This window comes from Ornithorhynchus anatinus, chromosome 1 (genome assembly GCF_004115215.2).
Source record: "Ornithorhynchus anatinus isolate Pmale09 chromosome 1, mOrnAna1.pri.v4, whole genome shotgun sequence".
Taxonomy (NCBI): domain Eukaryota; kingdom Metazoa; phylum Chordata; class Mammalia; order Monotremata; family Ornithorhynchidae; genus Ornithorhynchus; species Ornithorhynchus anatinus.
Genome location: NC_041728.1, coordinates 132,064,566 through 132,081,226, shown reverse-complemented (window position 1 = coordinate 132,081,226; position 16,661 = coordinate 132,064,566). Strand labels below are relative to the sequence as shown.

Here is a 16,661-nt window from a genome sequence, read left to right as displayed (position 1 = left end):
AGAGGGAAGAGGTGACAAGTTCAGAAGGGATGGGATCAGGGCCTGGAAGAGGGTTTGGCCAAGGAAATGACAAGAAAAAAAAGGGGGGCTGGGGCCAGAGGTGTTGCAGAGAAAAAGGTGTGAGTAAATCAGACACAAATCCCCAAATTGATGACATAGACAACCACTCTCTGTGTGGTGATGTATTTTTTTCCCCCCACTAACTAGCTCAGTGTTATAAAAATCAATTTTGGAGAGGAGCGGTAGAGATAAGAGCATTTATTGAGAGTCCACTGGGTACAGTGCACTGTTCTAAGCACTCGGGAAGTACAGAATAAAGAAGTAATGGGCTTCCTTCCCACAAGGAGCTTATACTCTAATGAGAGAGCCAGGTAGAAACATTCATTCATTCATTCAATCGTATTTATTGAGCACTTACTCTGTGAAGAGCACTGTACTAAGCGCTTGGAATGTACAGTTCGGCAACAGATAGAGACAATCCTTACCCAACGACAGGCTCACAGTCTAAACGGGGGAGACGGACAACAAAACAAAATATTTACAGAACAAATATTAAAATAAAAACTAGAGTCAACATTTGAATGAGCACCTATGCTGAGGGTGGGTAGAGAATAGAGCCTAAGTGTTGGAGATGGCTGATAGGACCATCCAACACCCTTCTAAGGTCTTGAGTGTGATGCAACTGATTATCTTGAAACTATCCACACGCTTAGCACATAGCAATTGCTGCTTAAATGCCAGTATTATTATTGTTTTCATCATTATTCCAACATGGCCACAGCATGGTATATTAGTATAATATAATAATATATAAGATAGTATAATATAATAATAATGGAAGTGGCCCAAACTACCTTCCCAAGGAGGTGCTATACATCATATGAATAGTGTATGGTGGGTGGGTGTATATATATATATACAGCCAGTGTGTGTGTGTGTGTGTATATATATATATAATATATATATATATATATATAATATATATATATATACACAGCCAGCTACTGTACTAAGCGCTGGGGTGGATACATCCAAATCGGATTGGACACAGTCCCTGTCCCATGTGGGGCTCACTGTCTCAAACCCCATTTTACAGATCTAGGGAACTGAGGCACAGAGAAGTGAAATGATTTGCCCAAGGTCACACAGCAGACAAATGGCAGAGCCAGGGTTAGAACCCATGACCTTGTGACTTGCGGGCCTGTGCTCTATCCATTGCGCCATATTTAAATATATGTATATGTGTGTTTTTACACACACCCCCACCCCCCACACATAGCACGGCTAGAGAAACAGCGTGGCTCAGTGGAAAGAGCACGGGTTTAGGAGTCAGAGGTCATGGGTTTTAATCCCGGCTCCACCACCTGTCAGCTGTGTGACTTTGGGCAAGTCACTTCACTTTAGAGAAGCAGTGTGGCTCAGTGGAAAGAGCACGGGCTTGGGAGTCAGAGGTCGTGGGTTTGAATCCCGGCTCTGCCACTTGTCAGCTGGGTGACTTTGGGCAAGTCACTTAGCTTCTCTGGGCCTCTGTTACCTCATCTGTGAGCCCCATGTGGGGCAACCTGATTACCCTGTATCTACCCACTCTGCCACTTGTCAGCTGTGTGACTTTGGGTAAATCACTTCACTTCCCTGGGCCTCAGTTCCCTCAACTGTAAAATGGGGTTGAAGCCTGTGACCCTTACGTGGGACACCCTGATTACTTTGTATCTACCCCAGCGCTTAGAACAGTGCTTTGCACATAGTAAGCGCTTAACAAATGCCATCATTATTATTACCCTAGTGCTTAGAACAGTGCTTGGCACATAATAAGAACTTAACAAGTACCATTATTATTATTATCTGTAAACTGGGGGTAAAGACTGTGAGCCCCACGCGGGACAGGGACCGTGTCCAACCCGATGAGCTTGGGTCTACTTAAGCACATAGGGCCCTGCCTGGCACATACTAATGTGCTCAACAAATCTCATTAAAAACACCAAAGAAACAAAAACTGAGGCCTGATAGTATTTTGAGAAGGAGGTAGACGTGGTCTGTGTCCCGCAACAAAGACGTCAGGGAGGTCGAGGGCAGGGTGAAGCCCTTTGGCTTCGGTTCCAAGGAAGTCGTTAGCGACTTTAGAAAGCAGAGTCTCCGAGCTTAGTGCCGACGCTCTAGTGTTTTTTGACCCCTGCAGAAAGTTTGCCCAACCCTGGGATGGTTTCTCAGGAGACACTCGAATGATCCAAAGAAAAACAGCTTGGCCTAGTGGAAAGAGCACGGGCCCGGGTTCTAATCCTGGCACTGTCACATATCTGCTGTGGGACCTCAAGAAAGTCATTTAACTTGTCTGTGCCTCACTTTAATCATGGGGATTAAGACCGTGAGCCCTACGTGGACCAAGGGGTGTCTGACTTGATTATCATCTATCTACCCCAGCATTTAGTACGGTGCCCGATGCATAGTAAACGCCTGGCAAATCCCATTTTAAAAAAAAAACACAAAAAAAGAGGTACGAGAGTCGAGGCCTGATATTAATTTGAGAAGTAGGGAGGTGGCAGTCCAAAGTGTCAGAGGCAGCGGAGACGTCAGGGAGGATGAGGACAGGGCGAAGCCCTTTGGCTTCGGCTCCAAGGAAGTCATTAGCGACCTTAGAAAGCAGAGCCTCGGAGCTCACTGCCGATGCTCTAATGGTTTTTGATCCCTGGAGAAAGTTTGCCCAACCGCTTCAGGGGATGATTTCATAGGAGACACTTGAATGATTCAAAGATAAGGAGGCCCGCTAAATTCACCACTTTCGGTGTCGGGAACATTTTCGGATCGCGTCAGAGTCTGAGCGAGATAATAGTAATAATTATGCTACTTGTTAAGCGCTTACTAGGGGCCAGGCACTGTTCTAAGCACTGCGGTAGATACAAGTTAGGTTGGACAGTGTCCCCGTCCCCCATGGGGCTTAATCCCCATGAGGTAGGAGATGAGGTAACCGAAGCCCAGAGAAGTGAAGCGACTTGCCAGAGGGCACTCGGCGGGTAGGTGGCGGAGCCGGGATGAGAATCCAGGTCCTTCTGACCCCCAGGCCCGGGCTCTACCCACCAAGCCACGCCTCTTCCCGTGGAGATGGAGCTTTGGGGCCGATCGGAGCCTTTAGGTTCTACTTGTCCAAGTAGCAAGGCATAGTAGATAGAGCCCGGGCCTGGGAGTCGGATGGTCATGAGTTCTAATCCCTCCTCCGCCACTTGTCTGCTGTGTGACCTTGGGCAAGTCACGTCACTTCTCTGTGCCTCAATTACTTCATCTGTCAAATGGGGATTAAGACTGTGAGCCCCACCTGGGGCAACCTAATTACCTTGTATCTACCCCAGTGCATAGAACAGTGCTTGGCACATAGTAAGCAGTTAAAAAATACTATAATTATAAATATGATTATTACTACTTTTCTCTCGTCTCTGATTTGACTGTCCAGTTCTTTCTCTGGTTCGATGAGGGAAGTCAAACGGGACTTCCCGCAAAAACCTCCTTGGCTCCTTTGGAGAGTAACCACTGAGGGGAACCATCCTGTCTGCGGTATTGGAAAGCTCCTTTTGTGGAGGCGGACGGTGGCTCTTCCACCACCGTCCCCAAAAGTACCCATTACCCTATGAATGGTGGGGGGATGAATCCCATCTCTGCCACTTGTCAGCTCTGTGACTGTGGGCAAGTCACTTCACTTCTCTGTGCCTCAGTTCCCTCATCTGGAAAATGGGGATTAAGACTGGGAGCCCCACGTGGGACAACCTGATCCCCCTGTGTCTACCCCAGCGCTTAGAACAGTGCTCGCTTAACAAATACCAACACTATTGTTATTATTATTATCAGTAGGTCAGCGGGGTTTACTGAACTCCCACTGCGTGTCTAGCCAGGCCTAGCCTAGCCATTGTAGCTCTCTGGGGCCAGGGACCGTGTCTGCTAATTCTCTTGCATCATCCTCTCCCAAGTGCTCTGCACGTTGCAGTCAATAAATAATAATAATAATGCCATCTGTTCAGCTCTTATGATGTGCCAGGCGCTGTACTAGGCGCTGGGGTAGATACAAGCAGATTGGGTTGGACACAGTTCCTATCCCATGAGGGGCTCGTAGTCTCAATACCACCGATTGATCAATTACAAAGGCAATAGAAAGTGTGGTCCCCACCCTTGAGGAACTACAGCGTGGCTTAGTGGAAAGAGTCCGGGCTTGGGAGTCAGAGGTCATGGGTTCGAATCCCTGCTCTGCCACTTGTCAGCTGTGTGACTGTGAGCAAGTCACTTCACTTCTCAGTGCCTCAGTTCCCTCATTTGTAAAATGGGGATTAACTGTGAACCTCACGTGGGACAACCTGATGACCCTATATCTCCCCCAGTGCTTAGAACAGTGCTCGGCACATAGTAAGCGCTTAACAAATACCAGCATTATTAATGTGCCTCTCGATCTGTCCTAGTAAGTTGGAACCATTCCTGGATGCTAAGAAAGGCGTCTCCAGGAGCTTTCTGCCCCCTAATATTTGCTTTCAGTGTCCTTATTGAAGGCACGTCTCCTCCAAGAGGCCTTCCCTGACTAAACCTTCCTTTTCCTCTTCTCCCACTCCCTTCTGCGTCGCCCTGACGTGCTGTCTGTATTCATCCCCCCTCCCAGCCCCAGAGCACTTATGTATATATCTGTAGTTTATTTACTTCTATTAATGTCTCTCTCCCCCTCTAGGCGGTAAGCTCGTTGTGGGGAGCGAATGTGTCTGCTTATTGTCCTATTGTGCTCTCCCAAGCGCTTAGTACAGTGCTCTGCCCATAGTAAGGACTCAATAAATATGAGTGAATGAATGAATTCTGGGAGAGGCGGCCTCTGTTTTGTTCGGGTGAGCCTGGCAAGATAATCTGCCAGCGCATAGTTTCCGCGCGGGGATCCTTAGCAAACACGTTTGCTGTGTTTGGACCGCCGCGTTCACGAGCGGCATCTTGAACTCTGTTTGCTTTTGAAAGAGGCTGCCGGGAGGCCCTGGCTGTTCCAGTTTTGAGAGGAGTGTGTGTTGGCAAACTCTCCTCTCGATCCTGGCACTACCTGTGCCATCACCACCGCTGGTTTCCCTCCATGACAGTGGAACAAGCCGGGGCTTGCGTTTCAGTGTGCAAAAGCCCTGAGTAAGGACTTGCTCCCGCTCCCGCGTTTTAAGATCCCTCTTGGCCCCGAGAGAGCGAGGGTCTGTTCTTTGATATAGCCCCCGCTTCCTGATCTTCCTCCTCCTCCGGATGGCTGTGTGTAGGCCTTCTTGGGCAGAGGGCTTCTCCTGGGACTGTTTCTTCTCACGTGGGCTAGGGCATGTCCCTGGTCAGATGGTAATTTATTTTCTGCCCCTGTTTTCGCCTCCCTTCCTGCATTCAGTTACGGGCTCACGCAGCTCTTTGGGAACCTATTGTTTCTTATGCCGTTTGTTGAGCGCTTCCTTTTGTTCTTTTTAATGGATATTCCTGAAGTGCTTACTTTGGGTTGGGGGAAAGAGCCCGGGCTTGGGAGTCAGAGGACGTGGGATCTAATCCCAGCTCCGCCACTTGTCTGCTGGGTGACCTTGGGGCAGCCACGTCGCTTCTCAGGGCCTCAGTTACCTCATCTGGAAAATGGGGATGAAGATTGGGAGCCCCACTTGGGACAACCTGATGACCTCATATCTACCCCAGTGCTTAGAACGGTGCTTGGCACGTAGTAAGCGCCCAACAAATACTATCATTGTTATTATTATACGAGCTAATCAGGCGGGACCCACCCGGGCTCGCCATCTTAATCCGTATCGTACAGACGAGGGGACCGAGGCACAGTGAAGTGAAATGAGTTGCCCTGGGTCACGCAGCAGACAGGAGGCGTAACTGGGATTAGAACCCAAGTCTTTCTGACTCACAGGCCCGGGCTCTATCCACTAAGCCACGCTGTTTCGCACAGAGTCCTGTACCAAAGACTTGGCGGGGAGGTACAGAGGTAATCATCCTGAGACGCTATCCGCGGCCCTCTCTAGTGATCATCAGTCATGGGTGGTCGTCGTCGTCGTCCCCTCCGCCAGTCATCTCTAGAGGCTGGTCCCGGGAAACCAAGTGGCCCGGAGAGATTTGTCGGGCAGGTGGGATGTAGCCGGGCAGCGTGCCCGGACAAGTGCTAATGGGCAAGGTTGGCCAGGGTCCCGGGATTTGGCCTTCCTTGGCATGCCCGGGGCGTTCTCCTTTTGGTTTCTTCCCCCACCCTCTCTCCCCCCAGTCCCTCCGCCTCTCACCTGCTCCCCTTCTGTCATCCCCACAGATCTGGTGGCTGGATCCCGAGCTGACCTACGGCAACTCGAAGCCGTTCGTCTTCACCCAGGGCCACTCGGTGTGTAACCGCTCCTTCTTCCCCTGCTTCGACACCCCCGCGGTCAAGTGCACCTACTCAGCGACCGTCAAGGTGAGTGCCGGCCCGCTCGGCCGTCGGCCTCCAAAGCCAACCCACGGCGCGGGAGCCCGGGCTGCCCGGGAGATCCGGCCGACCTTCGTTCTAGCCTGAGTGTGTGAGGGCGGACAGGATCAATGAATGTACAAGGAATCAGTCAAATACTATTCATTCATTCATTCACTCCTATTTATTGAGCGCTTACTATGTGGAGAGCACTGTACCTTAGTACAGAGCTTAGAGCTTGAGCACGGGCTTGGGAGTCAGAGGTTCTAATCCTGACTCCGCCATTTGTCAGCTCTTTGACTTTGGGCAGGTCACTTCACTTCTCTGTGCCTCAGTTACCTCATCTGTAAAATGGGGATTAAGACTTTGAGCCCCATGTGGGACAACCCGATCACCTTGTATCACCCCCCCAGCGCTTAGAACAGTGTTTGGCACATAGTAAGCACTTAACAAATACCATCATCATCATCAAAGTACAGTTCAGGTTGAATCAATGCTATCTCTTGAGCACCTTCTGATCGCAAAGCACTGTCCTAAGTACTTATGAGCAGCACGGCCTAGTGGATAGACCCCGGGTCTGGGAGGCAGAAGGACCTGGGTTCTAATCCCGGCTCTTCCCCTTGTCTGCTGGGTGACCTTGGGCAAGTCACGTCACTTCTCTGGGCCTGAGTTACCTCATCTGTAAAAGGGGGATTATGACTTTGAGCCCCATGTGGGACGTGGACTGTGTCCAACCTGATTACCCGGTACCCCAGTGCTTAGAACAGTGCCTGGCACATGCCTAACAGAAGCCAGGAAAAAAAAATCTCTAATTCATTTATATTCATTAAAGTCTGTCTCCCCCTCTAGTGTCTAATTCATTTTTTATTTATTAAAATCTGTCTCTCCCTCTAGTCTGTCACATAAGCTCGTTGTGGGCGGGGAACGTGTCTACCGACTCTGTTACTTTGTACGCTCTGCACACACTCAACCTTCAATAAATATGACCGATTGACTGAGTGCTTGGGAGAATGCTATAGGAGAAACAGGAGACCCATTTCTTGCCTTGGAGGAGTTTATAGATTAATGGGGGAGACAGACGTGGAAATGATTTACAGATCGCGAGAGCAGGAGGGAGGACCAAAATATACCATGCATCCGAACCTAGTGGAAAGAACACGGACCTGGGAGTCAGAGGACCTGGCCTGGGTCTACTCCCGGCTCTGCCAGTAACCTGCTGTGGGACCTTGGCCAAGTCACTTCACTTCTCTGTGCCCATTTCCTCCTGTTTAGACTGTGAGCCCCATGTGGGACAGGGACTGTGTCCAACCCTATTAACGTATGCCTGCCCCAGCACTTAGAACAACAGTACTCGACTCATAGAGAGTGCTTAACAAATACCAAAGCCATTATTATTATTCTTCACCAGGGAGTTGATCAAGTATGAACCACCGTGAGAAGCAGCTTGGCCTAATGGATAGACCGCGGGCCTGGGAGTCAGAAGGACCCGGGTTCTGATCCTGGCTCCGCCACTTGTGTGCTGCGTGACCTTGGGCAAGTCACTTAAATTCTCTGGGCCTCAGTTGTCTCAACTGTAAAATGGGGATTAAGACTGTGAGCCCCACCCAGGACAAGGGACTGCTGTGTCCAACCTGACAAGTTTGTAGCTACCCCGGCACTGAGTACACTACCTGGCACATAGTAAGCGCTTAACAAATACCCTAAAAAAGCAAGTATGTCAGGATGAAATAGCCAAGTAGATCAGTGGGAGGAAAAGAAAAGATACGGTTGGTGGAATATGAGGGATTACCCCTACTTTGAAATCCTCCGTGCCAATAAACAGCCCTTTAGGCCAGGGGGTCCACAGGCAGTTTCTTGCCTTCCGCTCAACCCCCTTCAAATCAGGCCCAGCTCAAGATGACTCTGTGGGCAGGGAAAGTATCTGTTTATTGTACTCTCCCAAATGCTTAGACCAGTGCTCTGCACACAGTAAGCGCTCAATACATGTGACTGATCGACCGACTGACTGCTAATGAGCCAGGCAGCCCCGATGCTGCCTTTTTGACTCCGTGCCCCGTTGTCCTCCTGGGAAAGGGCCTCGCTAGCGGCAGCACCCGTCAGGACAGGACCTCAGCCGTCCATCCCGTATCTTTCCGAGCCGAGCTTCCCGGAGAGCCGGTGAGCGGTGTCGGTTTGCCTCGAGCCCAGAGCTTAACGAGAAGCAGCGTGGCCTAGTGGAAAGAGCACGGACCTGGGAGTCAGAAGACTTGGATTCTAATCCCGGCTCTGACCGTTTCTTGCTGTGCGTCCTTAAGCGAGTCACTTTGCTGTGTCTCAGTTTCTTCCTCTGTAAAATGGGGATTAAATACCTCTTCTCCCTCCTACGTAGACCGTGCGGCCCAGGCGGGGCAGGGACTCTGTCCAACCCGATGAACTTCTCCCTGCCCCGTCGCTTAGAACAGTGTTTGACCCACAGTATGCACTTAACAAATACCATAAAAATTAAAAAATACCACGCGGGACCGCCCAGGTGTCAACCTGTTGTCTTTTATTTCAGGCTCCTGCAGGTGTCCAGGTGCTGATGAGCGCCACTCAAAGTGCCTACCTGGAGCAGGAGGGCGTGTACCAGTTTCACATGGAGTACCCAGTTCCGGCCTACTTGGTGGCCCTGGTGGCGGGCGACCTGGTACCTGCCGACATCGGGCCCAGGTGAGGGACGAGGTCCGAGCCCCGCCTTGCCTCCTTGGCGGAGGCTGGACGTGATCAGCCAGGGCCGGGGGCGGTGCGGGGGAGGACAGATTGCGTTCTCCAGCGAGGGGCTGGGGCAGCCACTCAGGCACACCCCTCATGCTCGAGTGCGGGGCGAGGGGCGTCTTTGCGGCCAGAAGCGGCGGGAGAAACGTGAACCTTGCCCATCGGTCCGTCGGCGCCAACCTGGTGGAGATCAGAGACGGGGGGGCCGGTGGGGTTTAGGCCAAAGCAGGGAGAGGTTTGAGAGCCGGGGGAGGTGGCTCACACCCCGAAGGGGGTCTCCGGTTCCCAGCCTCTGATGCCTTGTGACAGGAGCCGAGTTTGGGCCGAGCCGTGCCTGCTGTCGACGGCCACCAGCAAGCTGTCCGGGGTGGTGGAGCAGTGGCTGAGCGCAGCCGAGAGACTCTACGGACCCTACATGTGGGGAAGGTGAGCGCCGTCAATCCATCGATCCGTCGGTCGGTCACAGGGGCATTGGTCGAGCGCGTACCGTGTGAGGAGAGCTGTACTAAGCGCTTGGAAGGATACGATGCAACAGAGTCGGTAGGCCCATCACCTGCCCACAGGGAGCTTACAGTCTGTGCGGGGAGAGAGATATTAAGATAGATTAGGAATAGGAGAAATAATAGAGTATAAGAAGGGGCAGATCTAGAAGGGGTAGGAGTGTCCTAGGGAGGTGTTGGGTGGAAATCCAATTCTGCTGCTGGTGGAGAGTGCGAGGGACTAGATGAGAATGGAAATGGGGAGCACTGGTTCAATCAATCAGTGGTATTATTATTATTGTATTTGTTAAGAGCTTACTACGTGGCAAGCACTGTTGTAAGTGCTAGGGTAAATAATAATAATTGTGGTATTTGTTAAGCGCTTACTGTGTGTCGATCACTGTTCTAAGCGCTAGGGTAAAGAGTAATAATTATGGTATTTGGTAAGCACTTACTATGTGCTCAGTACTATTCTAAGCACTGGGGTAGATACAACATAGGTTATTCCCCGTAGGGCTCACAGGCTTAACCCCCATTTTCCAGATGAGGTAACTGAGGCGCAGAGAAGTGAAGTGGCTTGCCCAGGGTCACACAGCAGACAAGTGGCGGAGCCGGGATTAGAACCCACGTCCTCTGACTCCCAAGCCCGTGCTCTTGCCACTCAGCCAGGGTAGATACCAGTTAACCAGGTTGGACAACGTCCCTCTCCCACATGGGATCCCAGTCTCAGGTAGAGGGGAGAACAGGCCCATTGAATTCCCATTTTGCACAGAGGCACTGTGTACTGAGAAACAGAGAAGTGAAGCGACTTTCCCAAAGTCACCCGACGGCAAAGCGTCAAGCGGCAGAGCTGGAATTAGAACCCTAGTCCTCTGACTCTCAGGCCCGTGCTCCTTCCACTAGGCCAAGCTGCTTCCCACAAGCATTTACTAGGCGCCAACTATGGCAGAGCACCGTACTGGGTGCTTGGGAGAGTACAGTGCAATAGAACACGATCCCTGACCATGAGGAGCTAAGAGATTAGCGGGGGAGACAGACATTAAAAACAATTCTGGATGGGTAAATATATAAGTGCTGTGGGCTGAGGGAGGGGTGCTTAAGGGGTTCAGAAGCACGTAGACGAAGCAGAAGGGGGGGAGGTGGGGGTTCCATTTTCTGATGGGAGAGGGGTCCAAACGTCTCCTGAGGGAAAACTGGGCAGCGTCCGGAAGGAGCAAGAAGTATTTTCCCAAGGTGGGAGCTTGATTTTTCCGGGCCTAGTTATTCCCTTCTTCATCAGCCCAGGCTCTCAGGGCCTTCCCCGTCTCCCCTCCTGTCTTTCCAGGTACGACATTGTCTTCCTGCCTCCCTCCTTCCCCATCGTGGCCATGGAGAACCCCTGCCTGACCTTCATCATCTCCTCCATCCTGGAGAGCGACGAGTTCCTCATCATCGACGTCATCCACGAGGTGGCCCACAGCTGGTTCGGCAACGCGGTCACCAACGCCACCTGGGAGGAGATGTGGCTGAGCGAGGGACTGGCCACCTACGCCCAGCGGCGAATCACCACCGAGACCTACGGTACGCCAGGGGCAGGCCGTCCTCCCGGGGGACGGTTCGAGCCCCGGCTACTTCCCGGGGCCCGGGGAGATTTAAGCTCCGTCTCTGGGGTGCCTGCTTTCCCACGGCCTGATGGCATCGTTCCTGAAATGGCCCGTTCTCCCCATCCCCATGGTAACTTGTCAGTCAGTCAATCAGTCGTATTTATTGAGTGCTTACTCCGTGCAGGGCCCTGTATTAAGCGCTTGAGAGAGTATAGTATAACAATATAATAATATAATTGAGAAGCAGATAGCATAGTGGATAGAGCTCGGGCCTGGGAGTCACAAGGTCATGGGTTCTAATCTTGGCTCCACCACTTTTCTGCTCTGTGACTGTGGGCAAGTCACTTCACTTCTCTGTGCCTCAGTTACCTCATCTTTAAAAAATGGGGATTAAGAGTGTGAGCCCATTGTGTAAAGGGACTGTGCCCTACTCGATTTGCTTGTATCCACCCCAGCGCTTAGTACAGTGCCTGGCACATAGTAAGTGCTTAAAAAATACCATCATCATTATTATATACACATTCCTTGTCCACAACGAGCTTCCGCTTCCTGTTAGATTGGAAGCTCCTTAAAGGGAAGCCCTATGTCTTCCATCTGGGTTGCAGAGAGAAGCTGCTTGCCTTAATGGAGAGAGCACGGGCCCAAGAGTCAGAAGGACCAGGGTTCTGATTCCGGTTCCGCCACTTATCGGCTCTGGGACCTTGGGCAAGTCACTTAAGTTCTCTGGGCCTCAGTCTCTCATCTGTAAAATAGGGATTAAGACTGTGAGCCCCATGCGGGATGGGGACTGTGTCCAACCCAAGTAGCTTGGATCTCCCCCCAGTGCTTAATTAAAGCAGAGCCTGGCACATAGTGTTTAACACAGAAAAAAAGGTGCTAAGTGGCGGGCTCAGCCCACGGAGGACAGCCAGTACCGTCGGTTGGTCGGTGGCATCACCGTGCTGAGCCTTAAGGCGCCAGCAGACGGGGAGGGATTCCCTCGATGTCTTGACATTGGGTGGGGGTGGCGGGAAGAGCGGTGCTCCTTGAGGGAGGACCCCTTTTTTCTGCCCGTTAGTCTCCACAGTTGGACACTGAGGGCAGATGAAGCAGCGCTGTCCTTCCAACTTCTCTTCTGCCCCTCAGGGAGGCAGAAATTGTCGTCGGCCACTTGGCCCCGTGACACTGGCTCTGTCCTGAATCTCAACAGGGGTTTGCACCACAGAGGAACCCCTTTCCCCACCCCTCCCCCATTGCGTTCCTTCCAGGTCCGGAAAAAGCAGTTCAAGATGCCTCACTTCCTTTCTCCGCCCCCCCAGATTCCTCCCATTTCTTTCTTTTCCCCTTCCACCCCCCCACCTTCACCCTCCCCTGCCCCCGACTTCCTCCCCGATCCCTTCTGGAACCCCATCATGCCCCCTTCCTCCTTCCGGGCCAGGTGCTGCCTTCACCTGCCTGGAGACGGCGTTCCGCCTCGACGCCCTCCACCGCCAGATGAAACTCCTCGGGGAGGACAACCCGGTCAGCAAGCTGCAGGTCAAATTGGAACCAGGTACTCTCCCGGTCCATCTCGGCCCTGTACCTAGAGGGGCCCCTCTCTCCGCGTCTCGCTTCCCCACCCCCGAATTCGGCCACCCAAGGGAAGATCCCCCTCTCCCTTTTCTGCCCACTTCCTCGCTGCCCGGAACGATACCCCAGAGAGGGGGTTCCTTTCCTACCGTTGGTCTTCTCCCTGCAGGAGTGAACCCCAGTAACCTGATGAACCTGTTCACCTACGAGAAGGGATACTGCTTCGTTTACTACCTGTCCCAGCTGTGCGGAGACCCCCAGCACTTCGACTCCTTCCTCCGAGTGAGCGGCGCCGTCGGCCTGTCCCCCCGACCTCCCTCGGCTCGCCCCGCTCGCCCCCGTCGGGGCCGCCGGCCCGAAGGGGTCGGGTCGGGGGGCGGGGGGCGCGTCCCAGGCCCGGTCACTGGTCTCGGGTCGGGGGTGAGCCCGGGGGGACCCAGATAGTTTCAGCAGGGCCCTGATTACCACCTGAGGAGTGGGGCTGGTTCCCAGACGCAGCGTGGCCTAGCGGAAAGAGAATGGGCCTGAGAGTCAGAGGATCTGGATTCTAATCTCGGCTCTATCGATTGCTTGCTGCGTGACCTCTGGCAGTCACTTAACTTCTCTGTGCCTCGGTTTCCTCGACTGTAAAATGGGGATTAAACCCTGCTACCTTCTACTTAAACTGCAAACCCCGTGTGGGACAGGGACTGCGTCCATCCTGATGAACTTGTTTCTGCCCCAGTGCTTAGAACAGTGCTTGACACGTAGTAAGCGCTTAAATATCATAATAACAGTGCTTCCCATCCCGGAACAGTGTTGTCCGTCCATTCAGTCAACACAGGCCCCAAGCCAGGGCAGAGCAAACCCTCTCCCAGGGCAGCTGTTGTTGCTTAATGGTATTTAAGTGCTTACTATGTGCTTGGGATTTTACTTCTACCAAACGCTGGGATAAGTACAAGACAGGTTGGACACATTCCATGCCTCACTTGGGGCTCCCAGTCTTAATCCCCATTTTACAGATGAGGGAACCGAGGCCCAGTGAAGTGACTTGCCCCAGGTCACACGGCAGACAAGTGGGAAAATTGGGTTTGGAACCCAGGTCCTTCTGACTTCCGGGCCCGTGCTCTACCCACTAGGCCGAGGGCCGGGAGCCGGGTGCTGTCAGCTTTTCTGTATCTACCCCAGCGCTTAGAACAGTGCTCAACACATAGTAAGCGCTTAACAGATACCACCATTTTCTCCGGGTGCCCCTTCTGTCCTGCGTGTCGCTCCCGGGTCCCAACCCGACTCACCTGCTCCACTGTCCACTGGAAGCAGGGAGCAGCACTCACGTAGGGTTTCAAGCCTGAGAGACCCGCGACCTTCCCGAGACCGCTCACTGGGAGGGGCCGTGGCGCTTGGCCACTCTATGGCCTAGTGGATTGAGCCTGGGCCTGGGACCTGGGTTCTGATCCCGACTTCACCACTTGTCTGCTGTGTGACCTTGGACAAGTCACTTCACTGCTCTGGACCTCAGTTTCTTCATCTGTCAAATGGGGATTAAGAGTGTGCAGCCCATAAGGGACAGGGGCTTTGTCCAACCTGATTAGCTTGTATCCACCCCCCACAGTGCTTAAAATGGTGCTTGGCACATAACGATTACCGCCATTATTAGTATTATTATTGTTGTCCTGCCCTTGCCCTGGTCTCCCCATCTGGGCCTTCCCTCTGTCCCAAACTGAGCTGCGTTCTGGGGTGCGCCCGCCTGTGAGCCCCACGCCCCGTTATGCTTGTTGTCAAGCTCAGCCCGGATCCCTCACCGCCCCTCCCCGTCTCTCCCCGCCCCAGGCCTACGTGGAGAAGTACAAGTTTACCAGCGTCGTGGCCCAGGATCTGCTCGATTCCTTCCTGAGCTTCTTCCCAGAACTGAAAGAGCAGAGTGTGGACAGCAAAGCAGGTGGGAAAGAGCAGCCCCAAGGGAGAAGCAGCGTGGTCTAGTGGGTAGAGCACAGTCCTGGGAGTCCGAAGGACCTGGGTTCTAATCCCAGCTCTGCTACTTGCCTGCTCTGTGTCCCTTAAATTCTCTGGTCTCAGATACATCAACTGTAAAATGGGGATTAAATCTGTGACCCCCATGTGGGACATGGACATTAGCTTATCCCAGCTAATATCTATCTATATCTGTCTATCCCAGCGCTTAGTACGGACACGTAGTGAGCGCTTACCACGTACCGTGAAACAGAGTGGCCTGATGGATAAGAGCCCAGGCCTGGGACACAGAAGGACCTGGGTGCTAATCCCAGCTTTGCCTCTTGTCTGCTGGGTGACCTTGAGCAAGTCACTTCACTTCTGTGCCTCAGTTACCTCATCTGTAAAACAGGGATTGACACTGTGAGCCCCTCGAGGGACAGGGACCGTGTCCGACCCGATTTGCTTGCGTCCACCCCGACGCTTAGTACAGTATCTGGCACATAGCACTTAACAAATATCACATTATTGTGATGATGATGAAAAAATGGTGGGACGCAGGGCTGCCTGGGTTTCCCAGCTCCCGGGGCCAGCCTGTCCGATCGATATATCGGCTTGAGTTCTCGGACCGGGGTTCGAGCTCGGCAGGAAGGGGTCACAGGGGGCACAGCCACCGTGGGCTGCTCAGCCCTTAGGGACACCGGCGTCCCCAGCCGGCGCTCTCCACCTAGGGGACGCAGCCCCGGGAAGGTCCCTCGGGGCTCCCCCTCCGTTCGTCCTCCAGAGCTCCGGGGCGGGCCCCGGTCCCTCCTCCCGCCGCCCCGCCCCGTCTGAACCCTCGGCCGCTTCGTGTTCCAGGGTTGGAGTTCGAGCGCTGGCTCAATGCCACGGGCCCTCCCCTGGCTGAGCCCGACTTGTCTCAGGGCTCGAGCCTGACCAGCCCGGTGGAGGCCCTCTTCCGGCTGTGGACGGCCGAACCCCTGGACCACGCGGCCGCTTCGGCCAGCAGCATCGACATCACCAAGTGGAGAACTTTCCAGACCGTGCTCTTCCTGGACAGGCTCCTGGACGGGTCTCCGCTTCCCCAAGGTGAGTTGGGCGGGGGCGGGGTCCCGGCGGCGGCCAGACCTCGGGGTCCTGGGATGGGAAGCTGTAACTCCGTCCGCCTGGTCTCCCCAGAGGTGGTGATGAAGCTGTCCAAGTGCTACTCGTCGCTGCTGGACTCCATGAACGCCGAGATCCGGATCCGCTGGCTGCAGATCGTCGTCCGGAACGACTACTACCCGGATCTCTACAAAGTCCGCCGCTTCCTGGAGAGCCAGGTACCCAGGCCGGGGCCCGGGGAGGGGCGGATGCCGGCTCTGGACTCCCGCTAGAGTTGGGAAAAGTCAAGGGCGCGGGGCTGGGCCGGTTTGGGCCACCCGAAGCCGGGGCTGAAGGGAGACAGGGACTGAGAAGCGGCGTGGCTTAGTGGAAAGAGCCCGGGCTTGGGAGTCAGAGGGTCGTGGGTTCTAATCCCGGCTCCGTCACTTGTCTGCTGTGTGACTTTGGGCAAGAGACTTCACTTCTCTGGGCCTCAGTTACCTCATCTGTAAAGTGGGGCTTAAAAGCCTGAGCCCCACGGGACGACCTGATTACCCTCTATCTACCCCAGCGGTTAGAAAAGTGCTTGGCACATCGTAAGTGTTTAACAAGTACCATAGTTATTTAATTAAGGACTGTGTCCAATCTGATTTGCTTGTATCCACCCCGACGCTTAGTGCAGCGCCTGGGACATAGTAAGTGCTTAACAGACACCAGTAATATTATTATTATTGTGAAATAGAATGGGAAGAACCACCTCCAATGCTACCTCTGACTTTGTCTGACACGATGACCGTTTCACTGATCTCTCCCCGACCGCCCCCACTCCAGCTTGACCGTCACCTTCTTAATAATAATGTTGGTATTTGTTAAGCGCTTACTATGTGCCGAGCACTGTTC

At 53.3% G+C, this 16,661-nt stretch overlaps 1 protein-coding gene and 1 non-coding gene across 2 annotated transcripts in view; both read left to right on the top strand.

The window, feature by feature from the left end:
• Positions 1 to 16,661, top strand: part of RNPEPL1 (arginyl aminopeptidase like 1) — a 36,785-nt gene that overhangs the window by 16,256 nt on the left and 3,868 nt on the right. The window contains exons 3-11 of the mRNA XM_029067126.2: positions 6,275 to 6,415; positions 8,943 to 9,094; positions 9,449 to 9,565; positions 10,943 to 11,178; positions 12,619 to 12,732; positions 12,919 to 13,031; positions 14,559 to 14,667; positions 15,537 to 15,767; positions 15,858 to 16,000. Of these exons, the coding sequence (XP_028922959.1) occupies positions 6,275 to 6,415; positions 8,943 to 9,094; positions 9,449 to 9,565; positions 10,943 to 11,178; positions 12,619 to 12,732; positions 12,919 to 13,031; positions 14,559 to 14,667; positions 15,537 to 15,767; positions 15,858 to 16,000 (1,356 nt within the window). The remainder of the gene's footprint in view (positions 1 to 6,274; positions 6,416 to 8,942; positions 9,095 to 9,448; positions 9,566 to 10,942; positions 11,179 to 12,618; positions 12,733 to 12,918; positions 13,032 to 14,558; positions 14,668 to 15,536; positions 15,768 to 15,857; positions 16,001 to 16,661) is intronic.
• MIR1355 (microRNA mir-1355) lies at positions 4,980 to 5,063 on the top strand. Its single transcript, NR_034714.1, has one exon. It is a non-coding gene; the product is annotated as a microRNA mir-1355 (primary transcript).